The 22,349-nt window shown below is 66.5% G+C and overlaps 5 protein-coding genes across 5 annotated transcripts in view; 3 read left to right on the top strand and 2 right to left on the bottom strand.

Annotated features, from left to right (window-relative positions):
• Nucleotides 1-3,470: 3,470 nt before the first annotated feature.
• On the top strand, nucleotides 3,471-6,438 carry EMIHUDRAFT_245594 (hypothetical protein; the record flags this gene model as incomplete). The annotated part of the gene is made up of 4 exons (XM_005768160.1): nucleotides 3,471-3,484; nucleotides 4,130-4,796; nucleotides 4,941-5,015; nucleotides 6,361-6,438. The coding sequence occupies 4 exons, from the start codon at nucleotides 3,471-3,473 to the stop codon at nucleotides 6,436-6,438; spliced, it is 834 nt and encodes a 277-aa protein (XP_005768217.1).
• A 3,250-nt stretch (nucleotides 6,439-9,688) lies between these two features.
• EMIHUDRAFT_119255 (hypothetical protein) lies at nucleotides 9,689-11,368 on the bottom strand (the record flags this gene model as incomplete). Its single annotated transcript, XM_005768159.1, has 1 exon — nucleotides 9,689-11,368. One exon carries the CDS (start codon nucleotides 11,366-11,368, stop codon nucleotides 9,689-9,691), a length of 1,680 nt encoding a protein of 559 aa, XP_005768216.1.
• Nucleotides 11,369-12,187: 819 nt separating this feature from the next.
• EMIHUDRAFT_459264 (hypothetical protein) lies at nucleotides 12,188-13,620 on the top strand (the record flags this gene model as incomplete). The annotated part of the gene is made up of 3 exons (XM_005768158.1): nucleotides 12,188-12,675; nucleotides 13,065-13,297; nucleotides 13,511-13,620. Coding segments are annotated over exons 1-3 (810 nt in total), but the record flags the coding sequence as incomplete, so codon positions are not given.
• Nucleotides 13,621-17,605: 3,985 nt separating this feature from the next.
• Nucleotides 17,606-20,983, bottom strand: EMIHUDRAFT_470505 (hypothetical protein; the record flags this gene model as incomplete). Its single annotated transcript, XM_005768157.1, has 10 exons — nucleotides 20,481-20,983; nucleotides 20,280-20,333; nucleotides 20,042-20,140; nucleotides 19,423-19,475; nucleotides 19,223-19,283; nucleotides 18,887-19,076; nucleotides 18,717-18,817; nucleotides 18,372-18,451; nucleotides 17,980-18,143; nucleotides 17,606-17,946 (listed from the first exon to the last, which is right to left on the bottom strand). Exons 1-10 carry the CDS (start codon nucleotides 20,919-20,921, stop codon nucleotides 17,606-17,608), a joined length of 1,584 nt encoding a protein of 527 aa, XP_005768214.1. The 5' UTR covers nucleotides 20,922-20,983.
• Nucleotides 20,984-21,743: 760 nt separating this feature from the next.
• EMIHUDRAFT_245589 (mitochondrial carrier family) overlaps nucleotides 21,744-22,349 on the top strand; it is a gene marked incomplete at both ends in the record, with an annotated part of 1,846 nt that continues 1,240 nt past the window's right edge. Inside the window, 2 exons of the mRNA XM_005768156.1 lie at nucleotides 21,744-22,193; nucleotides 22,291-22,349. The exon at nucleotides 22,291-22,349 is cut by the window's right edge and continues 77 nt beyond it. Coding sequence (XP_005768213.1) covers nucleotides 21,744-22,193; nucleotides 22,291-22,349 — 509 coding nt within the window. The remainder of the gene's footprint in view (nucleotides 22,194-22,290) is intronic.

Raw genomic sequence — 22,349 nt, 5'->3', positions numbered from 1 at the left:
TTGCCCACTCGTGACAGAAGGTCTCGAAGCCGGTGTGAGAATGCACCATCTGTGCCGACAACCTGTCGAGCAGCGAGTTCTCGAACACGGTGCTCTGGGAAAGCTGGACCCAGCGGCGTGAGGATGCAGTCGCCCCTGGGTAGGGCACCTGCTTGCCAGCTGGGATGCGCGTGCCGCCCTCAGCGTACGACATGCTGTGCCACGCGGAGCACCGAGGGCAGGAGAGGCCATTGAGCTCGCCCTTCAGTCGCCCGTGCTCCGCATAGACCGTTGGAGATGAGCATTTGTCAGCCCGCTTGACCACCAGGGGTACCGCCTCCCCAGCGAGGCCACACGCCACGCAGTGCTCCACGTCCGGCACGAGCCGAACGGTCTTGCGGCTCGGGTCGTCGCGAAGCTGGGAGGCAAGCCGATCGACAATGGGCAGCTTGCTTAGCAGATACCGCACCGCAGGAGCGGAGAGGCCTGCCGGCATCTCCCCAGCAATACGCTCAGCGCGTAAGGGCGTCCCAGGTGGGTAGAGGTTGAGCGCAACCACGAAGCTGATGAAATCCTCCGCCGAGTTGATTGGGTGGAGCTCCTGCGCGAAGGCACTTGCGCCATCCTTGATGTGTTCGAGCTCGTGGAGACCGAGATCGTCGAGCCAGCTCGCCATCGGGGACCGAAATAGCAGATCCCAGAATAACAGATCGCGTCACGGCGCAATGTTCTTTCTCTCTGTGATTTCGTGCTCGATACCCCCGGGTACGGACGGGGGTACACCTGTTCATTGGCCGGAATGAGCTCATTAGGACGAAGCGGGAGATGTCTTCACACCGCAGAAACCAGACCCACAGGCAGATCCCACGGGAAATCGAGGCGGGTGTCCCAGAAAACAGATCCCAGAAAAAACAGAGCGCGCGGCAGAAACCGACCGACCCCTGGGTTTTCGGCTATGGGAAACCGCGATGGGAAACCGCAGCAGAAACCCTATGGGAAACCGAGGTCTGGTGTCTGCTTTGTGCACGAATGTGTTCATTCTCGGCAAACGCATGACCATGTCGTGAAGAGGTGAACTCGGCGGATTGCATTCACAGAACACAAGCACACACAAAACGCAGGGCTGGCGCGACCTAAAGGCTCTCAAAAAAAAGCCTCCTCTAGCTAGAGTACCCACAGCACTACGGGCTACGGCTTTAGCCTTTACTAGTGCGGCACTACCGCTTCAGCGTGGCGTGAACCGCAGCACCGAGTGCATCCAGTAGGCGTACGCGAGCAGCGCCGCGACCACGCCGGCGGCGCCAGAGGTGCGGGCCCACCCCGGCGCGGGGGAGGCGAGGAGGGCGGCGAGCGAGACGACGAGGAGGAGGAGGTGCAGGGCGGCGGAGAGGAGGGCGTGGCGAGGCCACCGAAAGACGACTCGCCGGTCTCGCGCGTGCAGCGCCTCCATCACCGACACAAGGTCAAAGGAGCGAGCGGTGAGCGACTCCACCGCAGGGTCGTCGTCTCGCCGAAACAGCTTCACGCCCATGCCGGGGTTGATCTGCAGCGAGGGCAGGCCCAGCTGCCTGCCGACCCAGTCCGCCATCGTGCCTACATCTCGTGCAACCTCGGATCATCTCGTGTCATCACGGGTCATCTCGGATCATCTCGTGTCATCTCGTGCCGTCTCGGGTCCTCTGCCGTGCCCTCTTCTTTTCTCGGGCCATCTCGTGTCCTCTCGTGTGTGTCCTCTCGTGTCATCGCGTGTCCTCTCGTGTCCTCTCGTGTCTCTTGGGTCTTCGCCTCCGCGAGAGTGCCCCGTCAGCCGGATGCGGCGGTACAGCGCATACCGCAGCTGCGCCGCCCGCGCGACCTAGGGTTAGGGTTAGGGTTAGGGTCAAGGTTTGGGTTAGGGTTAGGGTTAGCTGCGCCGCCCGCGCGACCTCGAGCGCCGCGCGGAAGGCGGTCGAGTCGCGCTCGTTGCCCGGAAGCACCTAGCGACTTCCTAGACACTTCCTAGACACTTCCTGGAGGCGTCGAGTCGCGCTCGTTGCCCGGTAGCACGTGGTGGACGTTTGACTTCCAGTCGCCGAGGGTGGCGCTGCCGCGGAAGGCGACCAGGCAGGTCTGGGTGTGCCTGTTGTACAGCACCGCTGTGAAGAGACGCTGTTCACACCTCCACATGGCAGGTCTGGGTGTGCCTGTTGTACAGCACCGCGACCACGTCTGTCGACAGAGAGCGGTCCTCTCTCCAGTTGCGCGAGTCGACGCCCCTCGCGTGCAGCTCCTCCAGCCGGCCGCCTGCCCGCACGGGTGGAGGTGTGAACAGCGTCTCTTCACAGCTCTTGACAGCTACTCCGGCCGGCCGCCTGCTCGCCTCAAGTCCACACGGGGTCAGTGTTGGACAGCCCCAGCTGGCTGAGTGTCTTGTTTCGTGTCCTCTCTCCCTCTCTCTCTGTGTGCGTGCGTGCGTGCGTGCGTGCCTTGTATACGTGCGTGCGTGCGTGCGTGTGTGTGTGTGTGTGTGTGTGTGTGTGTGTGTGTGTGTGCGTGTGTGTGTGTGGTTGTTGTTGTTGTTGTTGTTGTTGTTGTTGTTGTTGTTGTTGTTGTTGTTGTTGTTGTTGTTGTTGTTGTTGTTGTTGTTGTTGATCCCCGTGTGGCCGTCTCTCCGCTCCTGCGCCCACCCACAGCTTCCGGTGCCTCAGTCATGGCTTCGCTGTTTCTCGCCTCTTTCACTGTCATCACCAGCAGAGCATCACTAGCAGGAGCATCACTAGCAGAGGGCGGCCTGGCGGAGCATACGACGCGCTCGAGGCGGCGGCAGCGAGGCCGAGCTCGGTCAGCTCAAAGTCGCGCGACTCCTCCCGCTCGCCGCGCACCCACGACACGACCGCCACCAACACCGCCGCCGCCGCAATCGCCGCCGCCGAACCGAGCTCGAGCGCCGCGGCGCAGGCGAGGAGGCTGCCTCCGAGCCGCAGCGCGAGGCAGACGTCGTCGCCAAGGCCGCTGCGAGCGGCGACGAGCGCGAGCGCCGCCGCCGCAGCCGAGAGCCGCAGCGCCGGGTGCAGCGCCGCCACGCCGCGCACCCACGAGTGGCGCTGGTCGCGGCCGCGTCGCTCCCGGTTGACGAGGAGCGGCTCGTACGGGAGGACGCGCCGCTCCACGGGCTGACGCACTGGCTGGGACGAGACCTCGCTCGCGAGAAGCCGCGGGCGGGCGTCCGAGGCGAGCAGGAGGAGGGAGAGAGGCAGCGTCATCGGCGCGAAGGCGCGCCAACAAAAGAGAGCAAAAAAGGGCATTTTTTTGGTAAAATTACAGTGTGAAAAGAGAGAAAAGAAAGCGCGCAGCGCGCGTAAGCGGCGCGCAGCGCCGCCGCAGGCGGGGCGCAGCAGGGGCGCAAAATTAAACGCCATTTTCGGTTCCGCGGTTTTGCCACTAACATCAAAATCCGGTATAAAGCACTCAAGGGGCGCCGCGCTGGGCCCCTGGCGCCTCTCACTCTACGGATGCCAACCAATCGGTTGCATCATGGTGTGAACCCTTCTGAACCCCTTCTGAACCCCTTCTGAACCCCTTCTGAACCCCTTCTGAACCCTTCTGAACCCCTCCCTAACCTGCTGGGTGCTGCAAGTTGGCCTGTCGTTCAAGCTGATATGTCACTCCGCGGTGGAGCCACGGGTGACAGGTCGTATCTCGTGGAGCATCGATCAATAGTGGGATGATCGCCACAGTCACCCAAGGCCCACTTCGTGCGTCTTTTTTCTTGAACGCATCTACAGTAACGGTGTAGACAATGCTGGGGAGTACATCAGTTTGATTGCTAATGACCCCTTACATATGTGGCACTGACAAGTTTTTCGCATAGGTGTCGGGACAACCTTAAATTTCGTCGAGTCGGCTCTGCCCGTTGCTCGCCCCTCCCCCCCCCCCTTCTCGCATCTCGGCCCGACCGACCCCGAGTAGCCCGCCCACGAGGAGGCGGTCAGGGTGGTTGGGTGGTTCCTCAGTCCTAGCTCAGTCCCGCCCACAGATCACACCAATCCTCGCTACCCAACGCGGCCAAAGGATATCCACCTCGAGAACCTCGAGAACCACAGATCATCAGCCCCCGCGTGCCCCATTCCACCTATCCCCGGCACAACCCCGCCGCCAGAACCATCGCCAGGCGGCGCGGCTACGCGACGTACTTCGGTGAGGAGATCTGCACCACAGGCTCGCCGTGGGCCGTCGACGGGCTCATCAACGCGTCCGGCGTGCGCGCGGCGATCGATCACGAGCTGCACGCGCTGCACTGTCGGCTCTCAGAGCGGAGCGGCCGCGGCTACAAGTCCTTCCTGCCGGGGGACGGCGCCCCTGCCTACGCCCACCTGCGCTGGCCGCTCACGCAGCTCGAGCAGATGTGGCGACGCTACACGGACGGCGTGCCCAAGTTCGCCGTCTACAGCGCGAACGTAGTGCACGAGGGGCAGTACGGCAAGGACCTCGCGCAGCACATGACGGGGCTCTCCGCGTACGACGGCTACCTCGCCGACTTCCTCGACGGCCTGCTGCGCCGCCCGGAGGCCGACACGCTCGTCCTCGTGCACGGCGACCACGGCGTCCAGGACGGACCCAAGATCCTCGACCTGGGCACGCAGTGGGAGCAGCGCGCGCCGTGGGCGCGGCTGCTCGTGCCGCGCGCGCTCGTGCCCGACGTGGCGCGGTTGCGCACGAACGCGCAGCGGCTGTCCACCGCCCACGACCTGTACGCCACGCTGCGCGGCGTCCTCCTCGGACGCCCGGGCCAGCGCCAGTCGTCGCGCGCGCGGCGGCACGGTCTCACTAGCTCCGAAGTGCGCCCACGCGCCGCCGCCGCCGCCGCCTCCGCCGCCGCCTCCGCCGCCTCCGCTGCCGCGCCGCCGCCGCCGACGGGCGTCGCCGAGTGGCGCTTCAGTCTGTTGGAGGACGAAATCCCGCCGAGCCGCACGTGTGAGCAGGCACGCATCCCGCAGGCTTACTGCCCGTGCCAGCACGAGCGGCTGCCGGGGGGGCGCGCCTCGGGTGTTTGGCTTGTGTGTTTTCACCCCCACATCAACGCCGTCGGACGGCCCAAAAGGCGGCCCGCCGCCCTGAAAGGAGGCGGCAGCAGTGGCCACCCCCTCGCCCCCGACCAGCCTGGCACGCTAGACCCCACCCTCCCCTCCGCCTTTCGGCGGCTAGACGCGTCTGGGGGGGCGACCCCCCCATCTTTGTTTACCGATGCGTCCTAGAATGCAAAAACGCATTCTAGGACGCACTTTTCATCTCAAAGATACCATGTGTCTCGGGTACACAGGGCATTCTAGGATGCGATGGCTGTCCTGGAGATAGCCGCGCCGTGTCTTTTGTTACGCGTTCCATCTTAGACGCCACAAGCATCTATAGATGCACAGCTGTTCTGAGATGGCACTTGCATACTAGATCACATTTTACTATACTTGGACAGGGAAGCGTCTCAGGAGACACCGTGTGTCGGGTGCACCGGGCACCGAGGGGGGAGCAGGGAGCCAGGGAGCACGAAAAGGCGGTGTGATCTCTCGGCACCCCCTGGGGGCCCTGCCTTGAGTGCTCGTGTGAGGTCTCTCCTCGCGGCCTGCCCCTCCTGGAGAACCAGGTTCTCAGCACCGCGCATGCATCTGCTCGCGCCACGAGCTCTGGGCGCAAAGACCAAAGTTGCATGCACTGCTTACGACGATCCGACGGCGACGCCGCCTCCCCCCCCCACCAACCAGTTTGCGCGGCAGGTAGCGGGGCCAGTTCGAGGCTGAGGGCGTGGGCGTGCGCCTAGACACGGAAGACAGCGTACTTCCGAGAGTCGGCCAGCGGCGCGGTTTTTCTTGTTTGACTTGGCGATTTGAGGGACCGGGCATCCCGACTCGCTCCTCGCTCCTCGCTCCTCGCTCCTCGCTCCTCGCTCCTCGCTCGGTGAGCTGTCGCCCACCAGCGCGCGGCGACCGCGCGCACACCGTGCCCGCCGGCTCGCCGCCCTCCTCACCACCCGTCGGCGCTGTCCGCAGGCATGTGAGTCAGAACGGCGACCGCGCAGCGCGCACGGGTGTCTTGCTCGCCACCACCCTCTCGCCCCCGCTCCGTGACCGCCGCCGCCCGCGCCACCGCCGCCGCCAACACCGCCTCGCGCCTCGCGCCTCGCTCTCGCCGCCCCCGCCGCCCGCCCTCGACCTCGCGACGGCGTCCTTCTGGGGATCTGCGGGTGGCTTGCCCGCCTCGCCGCCGCCCCCACAGCGTGACCGCTTCCGCCGCCCCCACAGCGTGACCGCTTCCGCTCGATCGGTGAGCCGTCGCCCACCACGCGCGCTCTCACGGCGACCGCGGGCCGCTCATCGCCTCCGCCACGTCGCAGGTGTTTGATCTGGGCAGGAAGCGGCGCTGGTGACGGCAACCGGCAGCCACGTGCACGGAGTGCTAAGCGAGGTGCCTGTGTCCAAGTCTGAGTAGCCCGTGGCCGTGAGTGGCGTCAGGGGCAGTGTTCTGTGACTGTGTCCTGTGCGTGCTGTTCAGTGTGAGTCGGTGCAGCGGTGGGCCTGCTGCCGCTGCCACACGTGAGAGCCGCTGTCCGTGCCCCAGCACGTTGCGCGGAGAGGCTATAGGGCGCCCACCCACGAGTGCTCGGGTGGGCGCGCCGCGGCTGTGCGAGTAGTAGCGCAGCAGCCGCGGCGCACAGCCGGGGGCACGGCCCGCCGCGCAGCGCTCGCCACACCGAGTTTTCGTTTTCTTTTTTGTTTTTATACGTGCGTGTATTTCTTGAGATCCACACGCTGTTCAAAATATGCGCGCGTCTTCTGAGACACGCGCTGTTCACAGTATGCACGGCGCGTCTTTTGAGACAGCAACGCCAATCGGAGATGCCGCGAGCAATTCGGGATGCGCGGAGCAACTAATATAGACTCGCGCATCTTAGGATGCTCGAGCATACCGAGGACAGCGAGCGTCTAAGTAGGAGGCCTACTAGACGCACTCTAATCCAGAGACGCATTCGGTAAACAAAGATGGGGGGGTCGCCCCCCCAGACGACGGCGCTGATGTGGGCTCCGGGTGCCCGGGGAGACCCCTCACCCCCACATCAACGCCGTCGGGCGGCCCAAAAGGCGGCCCGCCGCCCTGAAAGGAGGCGGCAGCAGTGGCCACCCCCTCGCCCCCGACCAGGCTGGCACGCTAGACCCCACCCGCCCCTCCGCCTTTCGGCGGCTAGACGGCGCTGATGTGGGCTCAGGGTGCACAAGGCATGGAGGGCGGTAGCGACGGGGATGGAGACGGTGACGGTGGCGAGGGAGAGGAAGGGGGTCCATTAACACCAGACAGCGAGAGGGGCAGGGAGGAAAGGGGGAGAGAGGAAGCCAACGCGACGTGCGCAGAGGATGAGGATATAAACTGGGACGACGCAGCGGAGGGGATAGGCGAGGGAATCGAGGGACCGGAGGGCTTTCGCGACAGCGACGATGACGACGAAGAAAGGGGAGGGGACGGAGGGGCGACACGCAGGAGGAGCGAAATCGCTAACGGCCCGAGCAGAGAGGGCGACGGCGGGGCACGAGGGAACAACGGAGACGCTACCGATGACGCGAACCGAGGCACGGACGCCGGCGGGGACGGGGAGGGCGACAGCGACGTCGAGGTTGACGCAACCGTATCGAGAGCGCCACCCAAAAAGGGGCGGACAGCCATGGAGGTCACCGAATGGAGGGCGAACGGCACGATGCGAAAAGGCAGGGCGAGGCGGATGGAGAAAGAAGTGCCGAGAAGGCCATGGTGGAGGGGAGGGACGGGAGGACGAAAGAAGGGCGAGGAGGACGAGCGGCCCGCACAGACCGCGAGCAGACAGCGCCTGCTGGCCATTTCGAGACATTCGCCAAGAACGCTAGCTACATAGACCCCACCCGCCCCTCCGCCTTTCGGCGGCTAGACGGCGTCGATGTGGGCTCTGGGTGCCCGGGGAGACCCCTCACCCCCACATCAACGCCGTCGGACGGCCCAAAAGGCGGCCCGCCGCCCTGAAAGGAGGCGGCAGCAGTGGCCACCCCCTCGCCCCCGACCAGCCTGGCACGCTAGACCCCACCCTCCCCTCCGCCTTTCGGCGGCTAGACGGCGCTGATGTGGGCTCCGGGTGCACAAGGAGACCCCTCACCCCCACATCAACGCCGTCGGACGGCCCAAAAGGCGGCCCGCCGCCCTGAAAGGAGGCGGCAGCAGTGGCCACCCCCTCGCCCCCGACCAGCCTGGCACGCTAGACGCCACCCTCCACTCCGCCTTTCGGCGGCTAGACGGCGCTGATGTGGGCTCCGGGTGCACAAGGAGACCCCTCACCCCCACATCAACGCCGTCGGACGGCCCAAAAGGCGGCCCGCCGCCCTGAAAGGAGGCGGCAGCAGTGGCCACCCCCTCGCCCCCAACCAGCCTGGCACGCTAGACCCCACCCTCCCCTCCGCCTAGACGTGCGACCGCAGCGCGCCCACCTCAGTCTCGGTATCGGTATGTATGTAGGAAGGTGAAGAACAGTCAGGCTCGGACTGGACACGCACCAACGCGGTATGGGTGGACGCGAGACAGATGATGACGACACGCACGAGCGACACACAGTGCGACTACCCCCATGTCGGGGTAGCCCGTTTCACACCTGCCCCGCGTAATATCTTTTCCCGCGTGATCCGTCCGTCCCTTTTCTTGTCTTTTGTATTGTCGAAAGCAGGTCAGTGTACCTATGGAGTCAGGCGTAGACGATGCCGGGCTTCACTCGCCCCTACTCAGGCGTAGACGATGCCGGGCTTCACTCGCCCCTACTCGGCGGCTACACCGCCACCGAAGCGCCGCCTAACACACCGCACGGGGCGCAAGGGAGCTCGACCACACCGTCTGCCCTGCCGCACACAGACACAAACAGGCTCACAAGACACACAGCCAGCGTGGCTGCCACACATCCTGAGTGGGCGTACACATCACTCAGGCCACGTCCCCCCTGTCGCCCCCCCCAGCACTCCAAGACAGCACAACAACACAGACAGGCGACAGGGGCGAACGTGTGAGACTAGAGCAGGCTTGCTCTGCCTCTAGCAATCTAGTCGCCGGCCGCAAGGCACGGACGAGACCGTGTGTGGGGTCTTGTGAGGTGTCTATGGACGCCCTCCTCACAGGCTAGCGGCCAGCCGCCAGCCCTATCTCGCACTCATGGGTGACGACAGTTCATTGGATGAGTGGTTGCGAGCAGAGGCGCGGCATGACGATTGACGAGTCCCAGACCCAGACACTCCTACTCCTTCATCTCCCACCAGTGGTTCTGTGATGATTAAAATACAGTTAACTGTCGTGTTGCGCCGACAACCGGGACACGTAACTGAGGCTGAGCAGTGAGCACACTGGCTGACAGGCTGACCACTGGCACTGGGGCGTGGCCGTGTAGCTGAGGGGCGCGCGCGTGGGGCCAGTACTAGTACACTGTCACTGCTCACTGGATTCTGGGCACGGGCCCCGTTTCAAAATGTCGATGTGCATACATGTTCGCATTTGTAATGAAAAGCGCGCGTGCATTGCGATCGCGCTTTCTATGCTGTGGTGGCGTTATTTTCACAGCGCAAAATAATTGGGGTGTCGTTGCTGAGCGAGGGGCGGGCCCTGCTCGCGGAGGTGAGAGCGTGAGAGGGTCTGAGGCGAGAAAACTGCGTGGCGGGTTTGATGCAGCACCCCCTCAAGGTGGTCACTCAGGGCCTGCCACCCGCCGCCTGCTGGTCCGATCGGTGCCATCTGCCGCCGGCACCTCTTCCGCGACGGCTGCGATGCGCGCGGAGACGTCACGAAGCCGTGTCGAGGGGAGCGCGGCTCGTCCCGTCTGGCTGAGAAGATGGTACGCATGGCGGCGGATGGCGAGAGCGAGGTTCGGCGATGCGCCGATGCCGTCCGTGAGACGGTGCCGCCTGCCCTGATTGCCAGCAGTCGAGCGCACTTGGCGCATCAGCTGCATCCACGCATTGCTCTCCTCAAAGGAGGAGCGGCGCGCGCGCCACAGCGGCGAGACGGAGCGGTTGCCCTCGATCTCGATCGCCGTCAGCAGCACATCGTCTAGCTCGTCAGTCCACTTGACACACGAACACATGCAGGCATCGTAAGTCGAGCACTGCCACCGCTGCTTACCCTCCTCCGTCTCCACCGTCAGCTCAGCGTGCGCCTCCACGACGTGCGCCGCCCTGCCGCGTGCATGAGCAAGTGCGGCGCTGTAGTCGTGGTCCGTCCTCACATCGTTGTACACTTGGCGCACGCCGCGAGGCGCTGCCGGCGGTCCATCGAGCAGCCGGCGGTGCATCTGCCACAGCAGCAGCGGCAGCATGTCGCGACCGGTGTACTCGTCAAGGTGGTACTCGAGCGCGGCACGCGCGCGCAGCACGCCGCGGTGCAGCGCCTCGTAGTTTTCCTGCTCGGCGCGGAGCAACGTCTGCTTGAGCGATCGGATCTGGCTCGGGTGGACTCGCAGGCTGAAGGTGCTCCAGTCGAGCAGCTCGGACCACGGAGGCTCGAGATGCACCGACAGGATGACCGGCACACAGCCGTAGTGCAACGCCTCCGCAAGCCGAGGCGTCCACTGTGAGTACCCTCCGCACACGGGGCAGAAGCGCGCATCGAGCATGTTCGCCGCGTACTCACGCGATGGCACCGAGCTACGCACAAGCACGCGTGGGTCAGAGTCGTTGCGGTACGTTTTCACGAGTGCCATGCGCTCGCCGTAGTTCCACCCCGCGTAGAACATTAGCAGCTTACGCGATGGTGCTGAGCGCACTCGAGCCGTCGCCGCCGCCGCAGTGCGCGCGAGCAGCGGACCAGCGTAGGGCGTGCGCGGGAAGTGGATGTTGGGCGTTGGAATACCAACGTCCTTGCGCGCGTCGTAGCAGCTTATCGGCGGCGCGAGGCCGTTGCGGGTGAAGGTACGCAAGCCCACCGGCTCCGCATGTGGGCCGATGATATGGTGCCCAAGGAAGCTCACGTCCTTGTACTGGCCGCCGAGGCAGCACGGTCCTCGCGAATCGGTGAAGATAAAAAAATGGCGCGCGCCGCGCGTCGCTCGCCACGCAGGCGAGCGGGTCTCGAGGCGCTGCAGGCACTGCTGTTGGCCGATCGCCACCCCAGACGCTTGGTGCCGTGCGAACAGCACGACGATTGACGCAGCTGCTTCGCTCCAGTTGGCCGTGACGAAGGGAGAGTTGTCGACCATATGGGGGATGAAGCCCTGCGCGCCGTACTTGGTGGGCCAGTGCTGGTTCCCCCAGAGGCCCCACTGCTTTGAGTCGCTCCATGTCTCGCGCCAGTTGGAAGGCATGCCGCACGCATCGTCCAGGAACACCTTGAAGGCGCTCGCAGGACCGCGGAAGAATCTGCGCAGCTCCATGAGCGGCGACGGAAAGGCTACCTCGGCCAGCTCATCGAGCAGCGGCGGCAGAGCAATCGATTGCAAAATTCGGCGCAGATCTCGCCCGCTCTGCTGAGGGGAAGAGCTGGACGATCGCTCGGTCGAGCCTGCCCTGTTGGTCTCTGACCTCATGTTGACATTCTATTCACAGACGGATCCGTCTGGTGAATCTCGGCGGGCGGATTACGTCCCGCGGCTCACACTGCTCACTCCTTGTGCGAGCCGCCGGTCTGCGATCAGCTCGCCTCTCCTACTTATCTTTCGTCGCCCCACCCTCCGCTTCCCATGCGACTGATGACATTGTGATGATGACGTTGTGTGTGGATTTCCATCCCTGTGTGGATGAGTCTTGCTGTGACGCCTGAGAGGCCTCTGTGTTGCCTAGCGTCTGTGTTCCTGTTGTGTGGGGGGGGATCGGAGCGTAGCCTCCGTGTCCGAGTCCGAACTGCGCGTCTTGCGTGTGAGCGACGCTCCGAGATCGCCCGAGATAGCGCGAGATCGCCCGAGATCGCGCGGCGCGGCCCGAGGCGAGGTGGGTGGGTTGGGAGCGAGGGGGCGGAAGTGTTCAGTGCGGTAGATGGCGAGCTCGGGGCGCGTGAGCCGGACTTGTGAGCCGGACCACCCCCTCTTGTTCCCTGCGTTGTTGAGCCAGGACTCAACATACTCGGGCTCGTAATCCCAAACTCTCACTCCCCTTTCTCCCGGCCGAGGTGGGGCGCGCGCGGGGGCGGCGGGTGTGCGGCGGGTGTGCGGGATGTCTGTTGGCCCGAGAGTCGAACATCGAAGGCTAATCAGAAAAAAGGCTGCCGCTCCACTCCCATGGCCTCGCTGACGCCGAGCGAGGTCCGCCTTCTTGAGTCTCTCGACGACGCCATCACGGCCGAGCTGGCCGCGTGCGACCCTGCGGGCAGGCTGTGCGGGCCAAAGCGGAGCGCTGTCAAGCTCGAGCTACTGCAGAATTTCTTCGAGATGCTCGCATCAAACAACCGGCTGACGCTGACCGCCGCCGACCGCGGCCGCATCCGCGGCGCCGTGAGCGCGTCGCTGCCGGCCCGCTTTGTCCGGCGCGACCGCGTCGTCTGCAACGTTGGTGGTGCGCGGCCGTGGGAGGCTGGCGTGGTGCACGCTGTCCACGAGCCCGACCCGGACGACGGCTCAGGGCGGCGAAAGTTCGCCTATATCGTGCTGACGGACCCGCCAACGGCTCGGCTCGTGTCGGTGCCGCAGGACAGCAACGACCTGATCCGCGCCGAGGTCTGCTTTGGCCAGCGGGCGGGCGCCCTCTGGTTCACTCTTCTTAGATGCGCAAGACCAAGCGAGCGCTAGGGAACCGATATGCCTTACCAGCTAGTTCGCGCAGTTCTGGTGTACAATACTCGGGTCCCGCTAGCAAGTCATGTACAGGGAGGGAGGGAGAGCAGACGACTTGGAGCCTCGCAGCTGAGATCACCCAGAGGCCTCTGCTCTCACCCAGAACTCCTTCTGATGCCTGAGACTACCCGAGATTACCCGAGATTACCCGAGACGGACAAGTAATGCCTCTCTCTCTCTTCGATGCCGGCCCACACATCACGCCCCCGGCTAGAGGTATCCGTGGCGGCGGCGCGAGACTAGCTCTGCTCCGCCGCCGGCAGCCGTGGAGGGCGTCTGTTCACACCCGCGATGCTGTGAACAGGTTCACGCGTATGAGCCTGCCGCAGGCCGCGAGGCGACGGTGCGACGCAGCCCGCTGCTCAGATAGCGAGCGCTGCTCAGAGAGCGAGTCGTGCCGGCCGGCGCGGGTGGCGGCGCCGCGGCGGGGTGCGGCGAGAGAGGCTGCGTGCGCCGGCGGGCGCCGCTTCGGCGTCGGCGATCGTGTCTCGTGCGCCGTTGAGGACTCGTCTGGTCTGCTGTCTGACTGGGCGGCAGGCGCACGAGATTGCGCCGAGATCGCGCCTGAGATTGTGCCGAGATTGCGCCTGAGATTGCGCCGAGATTGCGTCTAGCCTCCTGTCTGACCGGCTGCAGATGCCGGAGATACCGCACGAGATTGTGCCGAGATTGCGTCGAGACTTTGCCGAGATTTCGCCGAGCGGTCGCCACCGTGAACAGCGTCTCTTCACGGCCGCCGGCCGTGAACAGGCACAGTCCGCGCCGTGGACGTCCTTCTGAAGGGGGCTGGCGGCATGGCGGGCGGCGTCGTGGCGTACGACGTTCGGCTGGACGGAGGAGGCGGGGACGGAGGCGAAGGCAGAAGCGGCGATGACGAGTGCAGGCCGTGCAAGTGCGGGGACGGCGAGGGAGGTGGGCACGGAAGCGAAGGCGGAGATGGCGGTGGCGAGTGCAAACAGCGCGGCGGTGGCGTGGCGTACGACGTCCAGGACGATGGTGGAGGCGGAGGCGGCGACTGCAGTGGCGACGGAAAGTGCGAACAGCGGGGCGGCGGCGGTGTGGCGGCGGCTCGCTGCAGCGGCGGCGGGTGCCGAGAGCGGTTGCACCGCGGCGTGCACTGGTTGTGAGCGGCGTCTCTTCACATGGCGGGGTCTGCGTAGGCGGCGCGTGCTCGTGCACCGCGACGAGCACTGGCTGGTGCGGGAGATGAGCCGAGATTCGCCGAGGTTGGGCGAGATTCATTGTGTGGCTGGTGCGGGAGATCCGCCGAGATCCGCCGAGCTTAGTTGCGAGCGGTGGCGGGTGCGGGCGAAGTTGCCGCCGCCCCCGCCCCCGCCCACCGCGCGGACTGCGTCTCGCCACCGGAGTGTGCGGGGTCGGGTCGGTGCGGGGGAGGCGAGGTACGGCCTGATCTGACCTCACCTTGCCTTAGGTGCGCGAGCTGGCGCTGCAGCCGGCCGGGCCTCGCATGGGAAAGGACGGGTCTCGCCGCGCTGTCGGGGGTGCGTCCGTGCGCGGGTCGGTAATCAACTACTCTCGGCTGACGAACCCCAGGTCGCGCGCTGTCTCGCGGATGGCGAAGAGGGCGGCCGCCGCCGGCACTGCCGAGGCAGTATATCTCGGCTCACCTCGGCTAGCATGTCGGCTCCTCTCGGCCCTCCCCGGCTAGGCGATCGGCTAGCACATCGACTAGCACATCGGCGACTTTAGACTCTCCTCTTCCCCGCTCTCTTCGGCTCTCCTCGGCCCTCCTCGGCTCAACAATCCTCGGCGATGCGGCATTCTCCTCACCTCGGCCAACCTCGGCCAACCTCGGCCAACCTCGGCTCCCCGGCTGACCTCGGCTGACCTCGGCTCCTGTCGGCTCCCCGCGGTTCCTCTCGGTTCCTCTCGGCTCCTCGGCTCATCTCGGCTCACTCCGTGGCTGATCTCGGCCGATCTCGGAGCCGACGCGTCAATTTGTTGCTGCCCATGACCGACGGCGGCTCCGAGCTCGGGTGAGCGAGCCCTGGCTGAGCTGAGCAACTGCGGTCGCAACTGCAGCCGCTGAGGTCGGTGCAGAGTGGCCGTGTGCAAACCCCGCAAAGTGACCCGTTTTTACCCACCCACGCCCGTGCGCGCGTATCTTAGCTAAGGTACGCGGGCGTGAGCGGACTAGGTCCAGGCTCCAGCCCTGGGTGAGCCAGATCTGACGTTTTGTATCTGAAAGTATAGAGATGAGAGTGAGGTTGAACCGGACCCAATCAAAGTCGGCGGGTTTCGGAGGGGGGATATGACGAAAAACGGCGGGCGCATTTTGGGCACATGACTGGGAGAACTCTGTGGTGGACCCGCTGGGCGAAAGGTTCTCGCAGACCGTTGCTTCCTCACAATTGTCGTTGAGGGGAGCGAGTGCGAGCGCGGCGGCCAAGCAGCGGCACCAGGAGCAGCGGCGAGCTGACACGAACGCGCTCGCTGATGCGGCGAGGGGGCAGAGGCAGATGCCCGAGCTGCCGCCGTACGTGCCAGAATTTGACCTCGCGTTCATGTCTCAGATGCTGGGCGTTGGAGCCGTCCGGTCGGAGCCAGAAGACCCAGCCACTGGCGACGACGAGACGATCAGGACATCGCGTGAGGCCCGTGTTCAGATCCGTGTTTTTCTCGTCTTGCGGTACATCTCTCCGCTCGCCACCTCACGCTCCGCCGTCCGGCCATGGATGGTTCGATGGAGCTCGCTCCATCGAACCATCCAACTCCGGTCACCGGGTCTGAACGCGCTCAGCCTCAGGAGGGACAAAACCGCGCGAATTCTGCACGCCTCGCTGCACCGCTGGCTTGACTGAATCAGGCAGCAGCAGGCTGCTGCTGTTGCCACAGCAGCAGTCTGCTGCGGCCCCAATACGCAAGTTAATGACCAGCATTGCTGCCGGGGGCATTCGAGCCGCCACAGCCGGTGTGCGGCTGTGCACTGCCACCTGCCCGCGGCTACGGACAATGTGCGCTCGCGCATTGGATGAGCCCTGCTGATGGACCTGCGTCGCCTAGCTGCACGAGAGCAATGCCGCAGGCGCGGCGGCCGTGGCATATACTGCGAGCACACTCGGTGCAGCTGCGAGGTGCAGCAAGAGCACGTCGTTCCTGCCTCTGATGCCACTCTCGCGGCTTGTAGCGCGTCACTCGCGCATGCTCTCCAGGAGCTATGGCGGGCGCGTGTGTGGGGCTGTAGCCTAGCCGGCGGGCCCCAGCCAGGCGAGCGAATATCTCCGTCGCGGCCCCGAGCAGTGCCGATGTAGCCGAGGCGACGTCGAGGCGTGTGGGGCCCTCGGGTCTCGCGTAGTAGCTCGCGACGCCCTCGGGCAGGACCGTCGCCTGCCGGCGGATCGCCGCGCCGCGGCTCTGGCGATGGGGCAGGCAGGCCAGCGCCGCCCCGAATGGTCGCCTCGACAGGTCGGCGAGCCTGTCCCGGCGCTTCGAGGCGAGGAGCCTCGCCTGCCGCCGCGCCGAGGCTCCCCGAGCGAGCGCCGAAGAAAAGAATTTTACAACAAAAGAATTCTCGAAGCGCCATACGGCGGGCACCAATACGGACCTTCAAGCAGCATGGTGCGCGCCCCGCCCGCGCGCGCTGGACACCCACGGGGACCAGCGCCACAAGAGGTGGGGCCCGGCCGAGGCGGACGGCGGGCGAGGCGGCTTCCTCCGGCGGCTGCGGCAGACGGCCGAGGTGGGCTCCCCCGCGCACTTCTTCAACACCGTCTACTACCACGACAGGCCTTTCCCCGGCCAGGTCGCGGCGGGCCTGCGCACGTACCGCGCCCAGGTCGCAACCCGCAGGGCGCAGGGCGCCCCTCCTCGCCCGCCCTCGGCTCCGTCCCCCTTCGGCGTGGACCTCGACCCGCGCGCCGCCGGCCTCAAGCCGCGCAACGTGAGCGCCGAGGTGGGCGCCTCGGGCGAATCCGGACCTCGACCCAGATCCTACTCGACTTCTGGTACCCGTTTGAAGGGGAGGCGACGCCAGCCCATCCCGGCGTCCTTCTCCAACCGCCCGTCGTCCTGAGCCCCGGCACGATCACCACCTACGCCCAGCCACAGGCGACGGCAACGGTGCCGCTGCGTCGTCATCTGCTGCATCGTCTTCAACGGCAACCGGTAACGGCGGTCGGCGCCACTGCGTCATCGTCGGCTACACCGCCCTCCACCTCGCCCGACGACGGCGCCAGCATCGAAGAGCTCGATCCATCCTCCCCCAACCTGCGAGCCTTGCGGCAATGAGGCAGTCTTCCATGTGCGCGCGATCGAAGCGATTCCAGGGTCTCCGCGGCGCGTTCCCGCGGCAGCCCGACGTGGTGGCCGGCGCTTGCGCGCCAGCCCCGTCCGCCGCCGGCTCCGCGGCGCGCGGACCCGCGGTCTCCCTGTCATAGCTACGCGCACCATGGCAGGGGCGACGTGCCCGCCGTCTCCCAAAATCCTGCTCGTGCAGGTGGGGACCCTGTCCCCCATCCCTCCGTTCGTTTGGGCTGTCTGTTACCTGTTTTCTTTCTAAAATTCTTTCTTTTAAAAAATGAAAGGTGACACGATACCCAACGTGCAACGACCAACGTAGCCGCGTGACTTGCAGCCGCATGATTTCAGTAGTGCGTGTTCGACGCGCTGCACGCCCACCTCTCGCACGTCGTCGCCCACGCCCGCGCAGTCGTTTGTGTGAGCTCGTGCGCCTTGCACCGCCCGTACACACCGAGCGGCGCCTCCTCCCATGACCACGGTGGGGCTCAGGATGTTGAACCTGTCCCGCCGGGGCTGGAGCCCAGACCTTCGGCCCAGACCTTGCACGCCGCTCGACGGATGGGTGTCGCTGTGCTCGAGCCTGCTCTAGCTCGCCTCGCTGCCAAAGAGCGCCTGCACCTCCGCCAGACTCCGCCCCTTTGTCTCGGGGAGGCACGCCGCCACAAAGGCGGCGCCGGCGGCGCAGATGGCCGAGAAGAGGAAGAAGGTGCCTGCGGGCCCGAGATGACCCGAGATGACCCGAGATTGCCCGAGATGGCCGAGAAGAGGAAGGGGGGTGCCGGCGGGTCCCAGCGCAGCGTTGAGCTGCGCAAACACGAGCGTCATCGTGAAGGAGAAGGCCCAATTGAGCAGTGTGGCCATCGAGGCGGCGAGCGCGCGCACGTCGGCCGCGAACAGCTCGCCCATCAGCAGCCAGGGGATGGCGCCTGTTCACGGCATGGGGTGTGCGCTCCCCGCACCAAGCTGTCCCACCAGCAGCCACGGGGAGGGGCGCCTAGTGCACCGCCTCACCCGAGTCAGCCCTGTCTCGAGCGCCAGCCGCCTGCCCGCCAGCAGCCAAGGGGCGGCGCCGAGGCCGAGCGAGAAAGAGGCGATGTAGCCGACGAGGGAGGCGAGGGCGAGCCTTCCAAATGAGGGGCGGGGGGGTTCGTGGGCGTGTCTGGACGCGTCTTGGCGATGCACCCGACGAGAGAGGTGGGGCGGGAGCGGGCCAGGTCGGCCGCTGCGCTCCTCCCACACCACACCACCCACGGAACCCACACTGGATTCGATACTCTGGAGGTGTGGTACTAGCCAGGTCGGCCGCTGCGCGTTGAGATGGAACGCGCCCATGGCAGCCGCGCAGAAGCACATGCCCGCCAGGGAGACGAGAAGCAGCGCGCGGCGGCCGGCGCGATCCATCAGCAGCACCGCCACCGCCGTCATCACCACCTGCACACCCATGGAAGTGTCTCGGAAATGTCTCGGAAGTGTCATCGCCACCTGCACACCCATATCTCCCCATATCTCCCCATATCTCCCCACATCCCTCCAGGGCTCATCACCACCTGCACACCCATGATCAACAAACCGCCCGTGTTTGGGTCGTCGATGCCTCCGGCCTGCAAAGCAGCGAAATCACCCGAGATCACCCGAAGTCACCCGAGATCACCTGAGGTTGCCTGAGGTTGCCCGAGGTTGCCCGACCCAAGGCTACCCAAGGCTGGCCGATGCTCTCCTGCAGGATGGAGGCAGAGTAGAAGATGACGGCGTTGATGCCGGAGAACTGCTGCACAAACATCAGCACGCAGCCAAGCCCTGCTCACAGCGAGCGGCCTCACAGCTCTGCAGCCGCAACTTGTGAGCTCGATCACACGCAGCCCACACCAAACTGCCGCCGCACGCCACGCCCAAGCAGCAGCCGCAACGACGCGCCTCCGCCGCCGCCGCCGCCGCCGCCGCCGCCGCCGTCGCCTCCGTCCGCTTGGTCGTCGCCTCCGCCTCCGCCGCCCTCTCCCGTCTCCACTCCCCCCTCCGCCCTCCCACCCCGCACCAGCGCCTTGAGCTCTTCCGACGCCTGAGAACGGCTCGAGGTGTGAACGGCGCCTCTTCACACCCTCGCCGTGCGCCCCACCGGCGCCTCTGTGGCACTCGATCTCGGCGCGATCTCGACTCAATCTCGGCTCGATCTCGGCTCAGTCTCGGGCGACTGCAACGCTTGACCTCCGCAGCGCTCGAGCGCAGCCGCGACAACACCCGCCTCGCCGCCTCCACCCTGCCGCGCCTGCAGGACACGCCGTGGACATGTAACATGTCGCGGACTAGGCCGTGCGCCCGCCTCGCCGCCTCCACCCTGCCGCGCCTGCAGGACACGCCGTGGACATGTCGCGGACTAGGCCGTGCGCCCGCCTCGCCGCCTCCACCCTGCCGCGCCGTGCGAGATACGAGGGCGACTCTTCGAGCAGCAGCAGGGCGCCTGTTCACAGCTGGAGGTGTGAAGAGGAGGAGGGGAGCTAGGCGACTGCTCGAGCAGGAGAAGGGCGCAGAGGAGGAGGGCGACGGCGAGGCCCGTGGCAGCGAGCGCCAGGTGCCGCCACGGCGCCAGCTTTCCCTCGCACACGCCGCCGGAAGAGCATGTGAGAGGGGCGGGGCAAGGCGCGGGAGTCGCCGCCGTCGCGAGGCTCGAGACGACGCGACGGAGGGAAGCGGGGGGGGCGGAGGCGGAGGCGGAGGCGGAGGCGGAGGCGGAGGCGGAGGCGGGGGCGGAGGCGGAGGCGGAGGCGGAGGCGGAGGCGGGGGCGGAGGCGGAGGCGGAGGCGGAGGCGGAGGCGGAGGCGGAGGCGGAGGCGGAGGCGGAGGCGGAGGCGGAGGCGGGGCACATCAGGTTAGTTGGCTGCTGTGACTGGAGCAGACCCCCGAGCAGATAGACCGCGAAGATGCCTAGACAGTTCGTGGACCTTTCCGAGACGTCGCCCGGCGCGTGTGTAAAGGCTGAGAGGAGGACAGGAAGTGTCCAGGAAGTGTCCAGGAGAGGGCTGAGACGTGTCTAGGAGGGGCGCCCAGAGTGACGGCCAGCTGGTTGACGGCGCCCAGCGCGCCGCGGATGGAGGTGGGAGCCGTCTCCGAGATGTACAGAGGCACCTGGTTCACGTTGGCGGCGGTGTGAGGAGCGGGTGGAGGTGGGAGCCGTCTCCGAGATGTACAGAGGCACCTGGTTCACGTTGGCGGCGGTGTGAGGAGCGGGTGGAGGTGGGAGCCGTCTCCGAGGTGTAGAGTGCACCGCCATCGAGGCGACGCCGACCGCAACGCCAGACAGCAGCCGGCCGGCGAGCACCTGTTCACAGCCGCGAGCTGTGAAGAGACGCCGGCAGCGCGTGGATCCAAACCTGGCTGGCGGCCAGATCGCCGAGTGCAGTGTCTTTCTCTCTGTGTGTCGCTCCAGCGTCTCGCCCTTCCCCTCTGTCCGTCTATCGGCGAGCACTTCGGCAAAGGTGCGTCCAAAAGCGATGGCGGACCACGCGAGGATCCACGGCAGCGCGGCGGCCGCGATGGTGAGGCGGCGGCCGATGCTGTCTGCGAGCGGACCCGCCACCAGCGCGCCGAGCATCGCCCCCACGTTGACAATCGAGCCGAAGAGCGCGGCCTGCGACGACGCTACGGCGCCATCTGCGTCGAGGTGCGACTCGAGGACGGCGCCAAACGGCCCACTGGCGCCAACCTCCATCGGGAGCTGCGCAGGAGACGTGAAACCCAGCGTGTAGCCAAAGATGAATGGCCCGATGCCTGCTATGCAGGCGGCAGCCACCGCTCGCAGGTTGCCGGCGGTGCGAGCCTCGCCCGCGGTGTCCGCCGCTAGAAGCGACGCTGCTGGGGAGGCCGTGCCTGCGCTGGAGGCGTCGCTGGCCTCGTCCTGCTCCCTCATCACACGCCAAGTCAGATTGCGCGCGCCTAGAGCGGCGTGGGACGAGTCGCCCACCGACTACCGTGACTCAGTTTGGACAAAAAGAAAAGTAACGTCCGGCGGGCACGTCGCGCCGCATGGTGGCCGCGCTGCGCCGCTCGCCGCTGGCAGGCGGTTGAACGCGGCGCCGACTCCGCGGCGGCGCCATCTCACGCAGCGGGGCGCGTCGCGTCGTCGGCGCCAAAACATGAGCGAGCTCGCGGCGCGGCCGCGGCAGCAAAAACATCCGCCGCCATCGTGCCCGCCGACGCCCTCACCATCCAGAACTCGGCCGCACCCCTCGGCTTCGAGCTCACCCTCGACCCTCGCGATCTCGCCCGGCGCTCGACGTCGCGGCCTCGGCCGCCATAGCGGTCGGCGCCACCAGCTCCTCCCGCCCCCCCCGCAGCCACTGCCGCGCGGCCGCCAATGCGACCGACCCCACCCTCCTTCCCCGACCCCGCCCTAAACGCCCCCGACAGCGAAGCCCGCGCCGCGCGCGGCACCCCCGCCGACTCTGCCTCCGACCCCAGGGCCTAGGCGGCCCGCCATGAAATCTAGCCGTGTGTGCTGGCGTCCGGGTCCCAGCGGGTTTTCACGTAACAAGTACACACGCCCGGTCCCAGCGGGTTTTCACGTCACAAGTACACACGCCCCCAAAAGTCCGAACGCTGCCCGTGCCACGTTGCCTCACCACGCGCGACGCGCGACGCGCACGCGCACGGCATGTCTCCGCCTTGTGATATTGCCCGCTCCACGCCGCCGCCCTTTGCCGCCTCGCGCGCGACGCGCACGCGCACGGCCATGTCTCCGCCTTGTGATATTGCCCGCTCCACGCAGCCGCCCTTTGCCGCCCTCGCCGCCGCTGAGCCGGCGAAGGCGCGCCCGTGGTGGGTCAACTTTGTGACTGGCGCGAGCGCGGCGCTGAGCGGGTGGATGTTTGTCCACCCGATGGATGTGCTCAAGGTGCGGCAGCAGCTGATGGGCGAGGGCGGCCAGAAGAGCGCGGGCGTCTCCGCAGTCGCCAGGCAGGTCGTGCAGGCGGAGGGCGTCGCCGGCCTCTACGCGGGCCTCTCTGCGGCGGCGGCGCGGCAGCTCTCCTACGGAAACCTCCGCCTGGGCATCTACTCGTCGCTCAAGGACGCGCTGTACGGCACGTCGCCGGCCCCGCCCCCCGCGTGGGCGACCCTCGGGCTGGGGTGCGTCGCGGGCGGCACCGCGGCCTTCCTGTCCAACCCGGTCGAGGTGACGCTGGTGCGGATGCAGGCCGACGGCCGGCTGCTTAGACACTTCCTAGACACTTCCTAGACACTTCCTAGACACCATCTAGACACTTCCGAACTGGATGCAGGCCGACGGCCGGCTGCCGCCCGCCGAGCGGCGCAACTACTCAAACGTATTCAGCGGGCT

This window comes from Emiliania huxleyi (assembly GCF_000372725.1).
Source record: "Emiliania huxleyi CCMP1516 unplaced genomic scaffold EMIHUscaffold_467, whole genome shotgun sequence".
Classification (NCBI taxonomy): domain Eukaryota; phylum Haptophyta; order Isochrysidales; family Noelaerhabdaceae; genus Emiliania; species Emiliania huxleyi.
The sequence above is the reverse complement of the archived record's forward strand: the minus strand, read 5'-3'. Positions and strand labels throughout refer to the sequence as shown.